The sequence below is a fragment of the Hipposideros armiger genome, unplaced genomic scaffold, assembly GCF_001890085.2.
Source record: "Hipposideros armiger isolate ML-2016 unplaced genomic scaffold, ASM189008v1 scaffold_52, whole genome shotgun sequence".
NCBI classification, from domain to species: Eukaryota; Metazoa; Chordata; class Mammalia; order Chiroptera; family Hipposideridae; genus Hipposideros; species Hipposideros armiger.
Window position 1 is genome coordinate 4,060,547 of NW_017731402.1, and position 12,558 is coordinate 4,073,104.

The window sequence follows — 12,558 nt, forward strand, 5'->3', positions numbered from 1 at the left end:
AGAGAGAGAGAGGAAGGGGGAGAGGGGAAGGAAGAAAGGGGCAGAGAATACCTGCCAGTCACTCAACCAGTTTTGGTTCACGTGGTGAGCTTTTATCATTTCTCGTGGTTGTCTCCTGGGCTTACCGTCTGTGCGTATTTGAACTCTCTCTTAGGTTCTTTTTGCTCACCCGAATCATAAGGAGAGAGCAAATGGCATGAATCCTGTGTAGCTGTAAACAAAGGATGGAGGGACTTAGGAGGAGCCCAACTGCCACTGGGACTTCTATGGGTTCAAGCTCTGGATAAGTGGTGGCATTAAAAAATCACCTTCAGCTCTGGGAGGGGTTGGGGGGTGGCTAATGTTTCTGTGCCTTGAGTTCTATAAAGACAGTGATTATAAATTTGGATCAACATGGTTGGTAAAGGTAGACCAGAGGGATGCTTTGCTAATGGTGCTTTTATTGTGAGTATCCAATTTATAGCTACAGTATGATGCTTATAAGTAAAAGTGGTGACATTCAGGGATTAAGTGAGTGGACTCTTATGTAGATGTATTATCTGACCGATGGTTTTTCATTCCTCATAGTTTGCAGTTTAAATGTTCAATTTCGTTTTAAAAAGAAAATCATCATCACAGACTTTTGCACTGGGTGTGACTTCTCATAGATATTTTCCCATCAGTATGAGCTTAGCAGTGTTGCTGTCTTGTTTCCTCTGCACCTCTTTTTTTTTTTAGTCTTGGCTGTGGTTTGACGCTGGGGATACATTATTCCCTGTCTGGTCCTGCATCCACCCATCTGAGAGAAGAAGAGTGGCCGTGTGGGCGAGTTTTCTCTAGGTGACGCAAACCATCTAGAGAAACGTGTGTGGGACTCCCTTAGATCTGTATTAACTGAGGCATAAGAGAATGGAAGGTGATTTATTCTCCAGATCCTATTGAACCGTGAGTGTTTATTTCATCTTCAGCAGTAGTTTTTCCCAACCAAATTCTTAGACATGTTTGGACGTGTCCCAGAGTGAGTGAATATGCTGAGGGTATCTTAGCAGCTGCTGATGGATTTGTGGTTTATTTGAGTTTTCAAAGGTATGTATGTTGTCACCTGAGTAGAAGTTCAGCCTTGACCTTCGTATTGTTTCTTTTATTAGGAGTGCCTGATCTTTTACAGATTGTACAAGGAAACAAATTATTAAATACTTCATTAAAATGTGGAAGACAACTTCTTAGTGATCTAAAGCCGGTTTAAAGGAGGAATAATATAGAAAATACTAAAGAGAAAGAGTCTAGGATTACGTATTCACAAATCAGGCTAATTTTCCATTGAAAGTTGCCTAAAATCAGCTGTAACCCTCTTCCCTTCTGACATTGTTTCCTGTTCTTCTTCCCTGTCCTATTTTTCATTCTCCCTCTTCCCTTCTTCCTTCTCTTTCTGGCCACTTACCTCCCTCCGCTGCAGAAGGAAGAGATACCCTCACTTGCTGAGGGTCTCAGCGCGAGGGAGTGACAGAGCTGGGTCTAGGCCTGTTCTTCAGTTATAAATCCAGTGTTCTGGCCGCTGACACGTGGTGCATTCGTTTTCTGGCATTTATGCTGTAAAGATGAGTGAGGCTTCAGTCAGCGGGTGAGAAGAGACAAGGGCACACATACTGTAGTACATACCAGAAAATGACAGAACCATGAGATGGCGTGCCCTCGGGGTTCAGGGAGGAGAAAGATCTCTCCTACAGTGGGAGTTTCATCTGAACCCCACAATCACTTGTTCTCTGCAGGTGTGGCGAAGGGCGCCTTTTAAAGACCCCCCCCCCCAGCACTTCATTTATGTATATGCCCTTCATCTTTACTGGCTGTAATTGCCCATTTTCCCAAAACTCTCCATCCCTCTACGACCCAGGGCTTTGCGGACACAAATGGGAACTCATCTGCATAGAACGTTATCCACCCATACCGAGCTCAGGGGCAAAAGTGGGGGCTTTCCTTCTCCCGGGCTCGTCAGTCCTCAGGTCCATGTTGGTTACACACTGAGAGTAAGTTCGTGGAAGGGCCTTCCTCAGCTGCCACAGCCACTTGCACAACTGTGTTGGGTGGCAACAGCTGTGTGTTACCTTGGCATTACAACCGCTGAACTAGGGGAGGAGGAGGGAGGGACGCTGTAGTTTTCTGCCAGGAGGGTGTTTTTCCCCTAACATGATGGAGAAAATTAGGATTAAATGAAAACTGGAATCAGCTCCTTAGGGACTTTTAAAAATCCCCGGTGGAGCTTTGTGAGCAGTAGATATCCTATGGTGGGTGGGGATGCTTATGTCTTCTGTGGGTGAATTGATATCTGTAGTTGGTTTTTTTATTGTAATATGTGTCTTTTAATTTGATAGCCTGCGCGAATCTGACAGTGACTATAATAGTGATAATTTTGCCAGTGGAATTAAATGTCGTCAAGTCAGAATGTTTGGAGGTAGCTTTTTGTGAAAATAGTGTGATGAATCCAGTGATAAATGACACATTTTCTAGTTGTTACATCAAAACCTGCTTTCCATGCAATAACAGATTCGATCACTTTCATTCTCCTTAAAGAGCTGCCACACACACTGCTCATGCTGTACAGCGTTTTGGAGGAATTACTTTGAAGCTACAATTATCAAGGCTTTACTCATATTGTCAGGATGTTTGTTCACTTTGAATCAGAATTTCGTAGTTACATTAACTGTGCAGTTAGTTACCAACTTGCCCTTTCTTGGGAATCATCACTGTGCTGGTGTAAATCCTATAGGGGTATTTATCTCATTGTGACAAAATGCCAGTTGCTGATGGAATTATTTTCTGTTTGTTTAACAGAACACCTGATCAAATTCATGACCATGGGGGATATGAAGACCCCAGACTTTGACGACCTCCTGGCAGCATTTGACATCCCAGATATGGTCGATCCTAAAGCAGCTATTGAATCTGGACACGATGACCAGGAAAGCCACATCAAGCAGAATGCTCATGGAGACGATGACTCCCACACGCCATCCTCTTCTGACGTTGGCGTCAGCGTTATTGTGAAGAACGTGCGGAACATCGATTCCTCCGAAGGCGCTGAGAAAGATGGCCACACCCCCACAGGCAATGGCTTACACAATGGGTTTCTCACAGCGACCTCTCTTGACGGTTATAGTAAAGATGGATCAAAGTCCTTGAAAGGAGATGTGCCTACCTCAGAGGTGACTTTAAAAGACTCCACTTTCAGCCAGTTTAGCCCTATCTCCAGTGCTGAAGAGTTTGATGACGATGAGAAGATAGAGGTGGACGACCCCCCTGATAAAGAGGACATGCGTTCAAGTTTTAGATCCAATGTGTTGACGGGGTCGGCTCCCCAACAGGACTATGATAAACTAAAGGTACTTGGAGGGGAAAACTTAAGCAAAACCGGAATCTCTACATCAGGCAATATAGATAAAAACAAAGTTGTTAAGAGAGAAACAGAAACAAATTCTATAAATCTGAGCGTTTATGAACCTTTTAAAGCCAGAAAAATGGAGGATAAATCGAAGGAAAACTCTGAAAAGGCGCTTGAAAACAGGGTCCATGACGGGAAGCTGAGCTCCGAGAAGAATGATACCACCCTTGGCAGCGTGGCACCATCAAGGTCAAAGCCATCCTCCAAACTTTCTTCGTGCATAGCTGCAATTGCAGCTCTTAGTGCTAAAAAGGCTGCTTCAGACTCCTGTAAAGAACCAGTGAGCAATTCACGGGAATCGTCTCCATTACCAAAAGAAGTAAATGATAGTCCTAGAGCCATTGAAAAGTCTCCAGAATCCCAGAGTCTCATTGATGGGACGAAAAAAGCGCCCCTAAAGCAGCCGGATAGCCCCAGGAGCATTTCAAGTGAAAACAGCAGCAAGGGATCTCCATCATCCCCTGCAGGGTCGACACCAGCAATCCCCAAAGTCCGCATAAAAACCATTAAGACATCATCTGGGGAAATAAAGAGAACAGTGACAAGGGTATTGCCAGAAGTCGATCTTGACTCTGGAAAAAAGCCTCCGGAGCAGACAGGGCCTGTGATGGCGTCTGTGACGTCGCTTCTGTCCTCTCCAACTTCAGCTGCCGTCCTCTCCTCTCCCCCCAGAGCGCCTCTGCAATCGGCGGTCGTCACCAACGCAGTGGCCCCTGCAGAGCTGACCCCCAAACAGGTCACTATTAAGCCCGTGGCCACTGCCTTCCTCCCAGTGTCCGCTGTGAAGACGGCGGGGTCTCAAGTCATTAATTTGAAGCTCGCTAACAACACGACGGTCAAAGCCACGGTCATCTCTGCTGCCTCTGTACAGAGCGCCAGCAGCGCCATCATTAAAGCTGCCAACGCCATCCAGCAGCAAACCGTCGTGGTGCCGGCGTCCAGCCTGGCCAATGCCAAACTTGTGCCAAAGACTGTGCACCTCGCCAACCTTAACCTTCTGCCTCAGGGCGCCCAGGCCACCTCTGAGCTCCGCCAAGTGCTAACCAAACCTCAGCAGCAAATAAAGCAGGCAATAATCAATGCAGCAGCCTCGCAACCACCCAAAAAGGTGTCTCGCGTCCAGGTGGTGTCTTCCTTGCAGAGCTCTGTGGTGGAAGCTTTCAACAAGGTGCTGAGCAGCGTCAACCCAGTTCCAGTTTACATCCCCAACCTCAGTCCCCCTGCTAATGCAGGCATCACGTTACCGACCCGTGGGTACAAGTGCTTGGAGTGTGGCGACTCCTTTGCTCTTGAAAAGAGCCTGACTCAACACTACGACAGACGCAGCGTGCGCATCGAAGTAACGTGTAACCACTGTACAAAGAACCTTGTTTTCTACAACAAGTGCAGTCTCCTCTCCCACGCCCGCGGGCATAAGGAAAAGGGAGTGGTCATGCAGTGCTCCCACTTGATTCTAAAGCCTGTCCCTGCAGATCAAATGATTGTTTCTCCGTCAAGCAATACTTCGGCTGCACCTTCCGCTCTCCCGAGCTCTGTGGGGGCCGGCACGCACACTGTAACAAAAATTCAGTCTGGCCTAACCGGGACCGTCATATCAGCTCCCTCAAGCACACCCATCATTCCAGCTATGCCTCTGGATGAAGACCCATCCAAGCTCTGCAGGCATAGTCTGAAATGTTTGGAGTGCAATGAAGTTTTCCAGGATGAGACGTCGTTGGCTACACATTTCCAGCAGGCTGCAGATACGAGTGGACAAGTAGAGTATCATTTACATTTTGGTGTTTCGGTGATGAATCTGTAGACATGAGCGCTCTATATGATGCCCTTGATTTTAGGGGTGGGAGCTCAGTTACGTGTGTGTGTGTGTGTGTGTGTGTGTGTGTGTGTGCGCGTGCGCGCGCGTGTGTGCATGTACATGAGAGAAAGGATTATTTTCATAGAACAATGTGAATCTTACTTAAAAATTTTTTCAGGGAAGCTGATTCTTTTAGCCAGAAACTATGTACTAGTTGAGTTATGGCACCTTAAGTTTAGGGTAAGCAAAGAGTTCTTAAACTGTTGGACTGTGGGAATAGGTTAGAAGTCTGAGATCTAGCTAATCATAGTATCATCCCATTGAATTAAGTGTTAGTCTGGCTATATCACCAGTGGTCCTCAGTTATTGGTGACAATTTCCTGTTGTCATTTATAATTCCTGTCATTTATAGTTAAGCACACGTAATTGGTACCCACTTTTATGTTGGGCCTGCTAACTTAAGATGTGGATCTAGTATGTTCAGTAATATTTTTCACTGCAGTGAATTTAAGCTACAAATGGAAAACCCATCTCCATTTAAATAGGATATCTTTGCCTTTGTTTGCAGCTTTTAAAAAAGCTGAAGCGTAAGTTGATGTAGGTGAAATACATTTCACAATAGGCATCAAGCCAGCCTTTTATCTCTGTCATTGCTTCTCTCCAAGAGGCCAATTTTTGGCAAACAGATAAATGTGTTTTACAAATACATGATACTCATCATTTGGAAATGACTGGGCATGTTGAATGAAACAAATTCAAGCTAGAGAGACCATACAAGTTATTACCCACACGAGAACAGTTAGGAAGTTGGAGGGGGCTAGTTTGGGCTAGTTTACTCTGGCTCAGTTGTCTGCTTATGAACACCCAGTGGTAAGCTAATCTTTCCTTTATTTGCCTCCAGTATCTTGTGAATTAGGAGATGTGTGCTGTGGTTCAGATGTCTAGTATTGACCCCATGATCCACTTCCCGAAGGGCAACGACTAAAATAAGGTCTCTGTAGTGTGAAATTTGGGGAACAGATCTATCAAGAATGCCTCAGTAATTGTTTTTCTCTGGGTTTTCAGTTTAGCGGAAATGGAAGCAATAAAGCGTTTTGAGAACATTCTTGCAGCGTTGGATGTTAAATGTCTCTTGGGCTCTGACAGTAAAACACTCAGAAAGAGGGAAGTGACCAACTAGCTCAAGAAGGCAGTGATTGATGTCACTTTTCTAGCGTATCCTAGTGACAGTGCTTGGACTTTATCTGGATGCCCTCTTATCTTGTCACCACTTCACTGAAAGGGCATTTCTTTCCATCTTAAAAGGAGGCAGAAAAAAAGCCCAAACCCATTTCTTTAGTTCTGCGTGTTCTGTTGCCTTGTTGCTGTCTGCCGGTATTTTGTATGTCCTTGCTTCGGAGGGCCCTCCCACCCCCTCCTAGCTCGTGTGTGCTGGTCAGTGTCTGGCATCTTGAGCTGCTCTCAGCTATGTCTGCTCTCTTTGGGTTCCCTTCTCTGGCAAGGACAGGAAGGTAGGAATTTTCCTTCCTCCCTGTATTCCCCTAGGTTTTGTTCTCTGTTAACCTTTAGGCGCAACAGCCAAACTGTGGTCAAGTAGGGGTTCTTTTCCCTGGGGAAGGAGATGAGCATCTCTTCCTGTGCATGTGGTTGCTTCACCTTGACTTTTCGCGTTTCACTGGGACAGGTGTAGAGCGCAGCTTACCTGTTTCACCTGGAATACTAAGGAATGAGTTGTGCCCGAATATACAATAACTCTAGGGCCAAACATTCCGCCCTGTTCTATTTCTTAGCTAAGCATCCACTTGGCTCACCTGTTCAGTGAGCTTCGGCTGCCTGCATGTCCAGGCACCACTGGGCTGGCAACATAAACGTGCCCCGTGCTACACTCTTCCTAGTCCCCATTTCCCCTCCTCTTATCAAAATCCTAGCCCAGAAGAGCTCCTCCACAGTTTCCCGTTCTTCTCACACTCGGCCGGAGGGCTCCCGTGCAGACCCAGGCAGGCAGGCCGGCCCCGTGCTCAGCAGCCCAGCCCGTGCCGGCTGACAGTGGAGTGGCTGCCCCTTCTTCACACTCAGTTTAACTAACCCACCCTCGTGTCTTCCACAGTCCGGGGGGTTGGTAGGATCCTTATGGCTGTTGCTGTACTGGCCTCAAATGTAGTGGAAGGTAGGGTGGTCCTTGCCCATCGCTGTCACCTGGTGTGGCATCAGGTGACAGTGGCAGTGAGAGGTGGGGCTGAAGACAGGAAGAGCCGAAGAGAGAAGAGAGACATCGCATCGTCTCCCGTTTGCCATTCGCATGACCGTTGGCCACTTCACAATGTGTGAACTTAAATTCAGTTGGAAAAAAGAAATCCACCTGTGTAAACTGTTGCCTCTCTTTAAGAGAATGGCACTTAAAACACGTCTTCTTAAAACGTTCAGAAGTTGAACTAATGGCGCTTCAAGTACCCGTCTTCCCTGAGCTCTTTCTTTCTCCTGTTGTCCACCACATCCATGCATTTAAAACTTTGCATTTCCCCTTCGACCTTCACCTTCTTGGTAGCTCATTGGTGAGCTGAGAAAGGGCAGAGCACCTCACATGTGTCGTTCGCACCCCTTCAGGTTCACCTCCTGGCCGTTCTTTCTAGGATGGGAACCCAGCGCAGTGTAAGCCTTGTGCCTGCGGCTGCCCGTTTGCTTTCTCCCCTGGCTTTCCCGAGAGTTCCCCAGGGCAGGGTTCCCTGCATCTGCCCAGGAGTCTTAGTTGGAGAGTCATCCACAGCGATTTCTGCACGGGCCCTGCTGTCTCTGTGGGTTCTGAAGGCTAACGCGTGTGACCTCGGGGTCCCTAGCGAGACTAACAGGGCCACCACCCCTCACTCGTTGCCTCTCAGCGCTTGACTTGCCCAGGCTGAGAAGAAGATGTACTGGACGTAACTGGCTGCGGGGGTCGTCCTCTCTCCTCCCTCTGTTGCTGACATCCGGGACGTCCCTCTCTTCCTCCTGCCCGCTATCTACTTCACATTACAATATCATTTTTAAATTTTACCTGAATATGCTGAAGTGTCCTGTGCTCATGTTCTTGGGTCTTCTCAAATCATTCATGTTTTTAAATTTAGCTTTTTATTTTGAGCTCACTTGAGAGCCATGTAAGAAATACTACAGAGAGAGCCTGTGTGCCCTTTATCCAGTGTCCCCCAGTGGTGACATCTTACAAAACTGGAACAGTTATCGTGACCAGGTTATTGACATGGGTGTTGTCAATACACAGAGTATTTCCGTAACCACAAGGATCTCTCATGCTGCCTTTTTAGAGCCCCCCGCCCCCCTTCTTAATTAACCCTGGCAACCACTAATAAGTTCCCCATTTCTCTAATTTTGTCATTTCAGGAATGCTCTATCGGTGGAGCCATACCATTTAAAACCTTTTGGGACTAGCTTTTTTCAGTTAGCATCATTCCCTGGCGATTCATCCAGGGTGTCACATGTATCAATAATTTGTTCCTTTTTATTGCTGAGTAGTATTCCATCGCATGGCTGTATGCCCACAGGGGGTTTAAGCATTTAGTCATCGAAGGATGTCTGCGTTGTTTCCAGTTTAGAGCAATTCTGAATAATGCTGCCATAAACATTCGTGTACAGCTTTTTGTGTGAACATAAGTTTTTATTTACCTGGGATAAATGCTCAGGTGTGCAATTGCTGGGTTCTATGGTAGTTGCATATTTACATTTTTTTTTTAAATTATAAACCTTAAGACTGATACTATATTTTTTCTTAAATTTTATTTTATTGGGGAATTGGGGGAGAGGAGCAGACAAGTTGTTGTCCTTTTTGTTCGTCAGTCTAGTTGTGGAGGACGTTGCTTCACTGGCCCATGTTGGTATTATCATTGCACTCTTCCCAGGTGAGGCAGTCGCTCACCGGCCATTGGACGGCCGCTCACAGCAGCTCACGAAAGCTCACGCCAGCTGCCGGCCAGCCCCACTGCAGCCTACGCCATTGCTGGCGACTCACAGCAGCCCACCTGAGGGTTGAGCTGTTGTTCACCATCTTAGCTGTAGAGGGCGCAGTGTCACTGGCCCTTATGTGGGATCTGAACCGGGGCCCTGCTGCTTAGAACTGGCATCCCAAGCCAACTCTTAACCAACATGCCACTCGTCTGGCCCCATATTTAGATTTTTAAGAAACTCTTTTCTAGAGTGGCTGTACCATTTTATATTCCACAAGCAGTGTATAAGGGATCCAGTTTCTCTGCATCCTCGTGAGCTTTTGGTGATGTTATTTTAGCCACTCTGATAGGTGTCTAGTAATAGCTCATTGTGGTTTTAATTTGCGGTTCACCAGTAGCTAATGATGTTGAATATCTTTTTACTTGTTTATTTGCCATTTGTATATCTTTTTTGGTGAAATGCCTCTTCATGTCTTTTGCTCATTTTCTAATTAGATTTTTTTATTGTTTAGTTTTAAGTGTTCTTGATATAGTCTAGATACTAGCCCTTTGTTGGATATGTGGTTGTAAGTCTTTTCTCACTGCCTGTGGCTTATCTTTTCGTCTTTTAAATAGATCTTTGGCAGAGCAAAAGTTTTTTAATTTTGAGAAGTCCAATTTTATTAGTTTTCCCTTTTATAACTTGTGTTTTTGGTGTGAAGTCTAAAAACTCTCTGTTCTACATCCTGAAAATTTTCTCCCAATTTTTTTTTTTTCCTAAAAGTTTTGTAGTTTTATGTTTTACATTTAAGCCCATGGTCCACTTGGGTTCATTTTTGTACAAGGTGTGAGACTTAGGTTGAGGTTTACTTATTTATTTTTGCCTACGCAGGTCCACTTCCTCCAGCACCATTTATCCAGAAGGCTGTCCTCCATTGCTTTGCCTTTGCACCTTTGTCAGATATCAGTTGGGCATATTTATGTGTGGCTATTGCTGGGTTCTCTGTTCTGTTCCATTGATGTACACATTCATCCCTTCACCAGCATTACACAATCTTGACTGTTGTAATTATAAAATGTTTTGAAATCCGGTAGACTGATTCTTCCAACTTTATTCTTTTTTCTCAAAATTGTTTTTAGCTATTCTAGTTCTTTTGCCTTTCCATATAAATTTTAGAATAGTCTTGACTGTATGTACAAAAATCTAGCTGGGGTTTTTGATAAGAATTACGTAAAACCTGTATGTCAGTTTGGGGAGAATTGATATCCATGAACAAAGAATGTCTCTCCATTTATTTAGATCTTCTTTGATTTCTTTTATCATTTTGTAGTTTTCATCATGTAAGTCCTCTGCATTTACTCCCTCCCTTCTTTCCTCCCTCCCTTCTTTCCTTCCTTCCTTCCTTTCTAGCAATTATAAACGGTATTGTATTTTTCAATGTTCACATGTTCATTGCTGAGATATAGAAATACAATAAATTTTTGTATATTTATCATATTACTCATGACTTTGTTGAACTCATTGATTGGATTTAGGGTTTGTTTGGTTTGGGGGAAGGTAGAATACATTAAATTTTCAGATGTTGAATCAGTCTTGCATCCCTGAAATGAATCCCAGTTGGTCAGGCTGTATAATTTTTTTTTATATATTGTGAATTATATTTGCTAATATTTTGTTATAGTTTTACATCTATATTCATATAGGTTTATTTTGTGTACTGTCTTTGCTTGATTTTGGATAGGTTAATATTAGCTTTATATAATACATTGAGAAGTAGTCCCTTCTCTTCTATTTTTTTGGGAAAAGAATGTATAATTTGGTGTTAGTTTTTCTTAAAATATTTGGTAGAATTCTCCAGTAAAGCCACCTGGGCCCGGAGATTTCTCTTGGGATGATTTTTAAACACCCACTGGGCTGGAAGAGGGACTCTATCACTTGATAGGGATAAGACTTTCACTTTCCCACTGGCCATCTCTGATACTGTCTTGGCAGGGGTACTGGGGCACCTTACTACAGCCTCAAGAGCGCAGAGGTCTGGGCTTCACCTAAACTTGGCATAGTGCGTGGGGGCCACAGTTTTTCCTGTGGTGTTTGGCTGTAGTAGAGCAGTCATTGTCTAAAAGTTTTCTCTTTTGCTGGGTTGCCCCTTTTCTGGTTTTTGGGCTAAAGATAGCAGGTTTTTGTTGGGGATTTTTTGTGTATTTGTGTGTGTGGGGGGGTCTCTACCCATCGGCATTTCTGGGGGGGTCAGTTTCTTCAGCTTCAAATCTGGTATTTGTGAGGCAAAAAGAAACCCCGAGAACTCACCACTGTGTCTTGTTATTCCTTGGGTCCCGAGATCCCTAGCCAGCCTGCTGCCTTCTCCCCGCCTTTCAGGGGCTTTTTATGTTTGCTTTATGTATAATGCCCAGGAGCGTTAGTTGTGCTTAGTGGAAGGCATAGAGAAAGGTACCTTTAGTCCACTTTCCTAGGAGTGAAAGTTTCACTGTTGTATAAACGTCTGAAAGTAGCCATCCTGTTAGTTGTGCTTAGTGGAAGGCATAGAGAAAGGTACCTTTAGTCCACTTTCCTAGGAGTGAAAGTTTCACTGTTGTATAAACGTCTGAAAGTAACCATCCTGTCTCCAAGGAGAGATTCCGTAGTCACATTCATTGTTCGGCTCAGTCGGAGGCGTTAGTTAGCTGTGATGCGCAGTTGCTTTTTAGAACTAGGTTTCCTGGGAGGACAGCAGCCCATCCGGGACTTATCTCTTCTCTGAGTCGCAGTCATGTCCCCTGCCCAGTGCAGACACGCTTTGTCTCAGCCCTTCTGTACAAGCTGCCAGGAGTAAGGGGCAGCTGTTCCACCTTTCGCACCTGTGGAGTCCAGCTGCTGAAGACCTCAGCCTTTCTCTTGAGAACAATCTTTTCTTCGTTTAGTGCAGTTACCGTGTTCCTTCACTTTTTATGTTTCATTTTCTCCCCGTTTAGATTTTAACTTCCGTTCATGGTTTGATCGGACCCTTTTCTGAGTTTTCCAAGGGTGCTTGTTGGAACACAGCGGAGGGTCTTTTTCTGTTGACACCACCTGTGGCCATGCGTGCTAGAAAAGATCTCATTTCACCATCCCCCATCGTGCATGGTTAGCCTTTTGTGACTTTGCCAGTATGTCATGGGATGAAGTTAGGTTTTGGTGGCATTTGCTGGATTCTGCCTTGCCAGTCTCTCCTCTTATAGATGTCCTGTGGACAGTCTATACAAAGTAACGATGACCTGAGAGAGTCAGAGTCCACTTTTTGATGAACTGGCCCTATGCTCAGCGAGCCCTCTTGTGCAGGTCCCTGCGCAGAGCTGGGTTGAACTCGATGGTTCAGCTCGAGGCTCTCCTGGCCCTTCATTCCCCAAGCCCTCATCCACGCCGTGGAAGTCTGTCACAGTCTGGTCCGTCATATGGGACA

The 12,558-nt window shown here is 45.2% G+C and overlaps 1 protein-coding gene across 12 annotated transcripts in view; it reads left to right on the forward strand.

The window, feature by feature from the left end:
- ZNF532 (zinc finger protein 532) overlaps positions 1–12,558 on the forward strand; it is a 103,472-nt gene that overhangs the window by 47,385 nt on the left and 43,529 nt on the right. For 11 of the 12 annotated variants that reach the window (XM_019640620.1, XM_019640628.1, XM_019640625.1 and 8 more), the window contains one exon: positions 2,809–5,171. In XM_019640620.1, coding sequence (XP_019496165.1) covers positions 2,826–5,171 — 2,346 coding nt within the window. In that variant the 5' untranslated portion in view covers positions 2,809–2,825. Of the gene's footprint in view, positions 1–717; positions 925–2,808; positions 5,172–12,558 lie in introns of all 12 variants that reach the window. The other variant, XM_019640619.1, reaches the window with a different exon arrangement.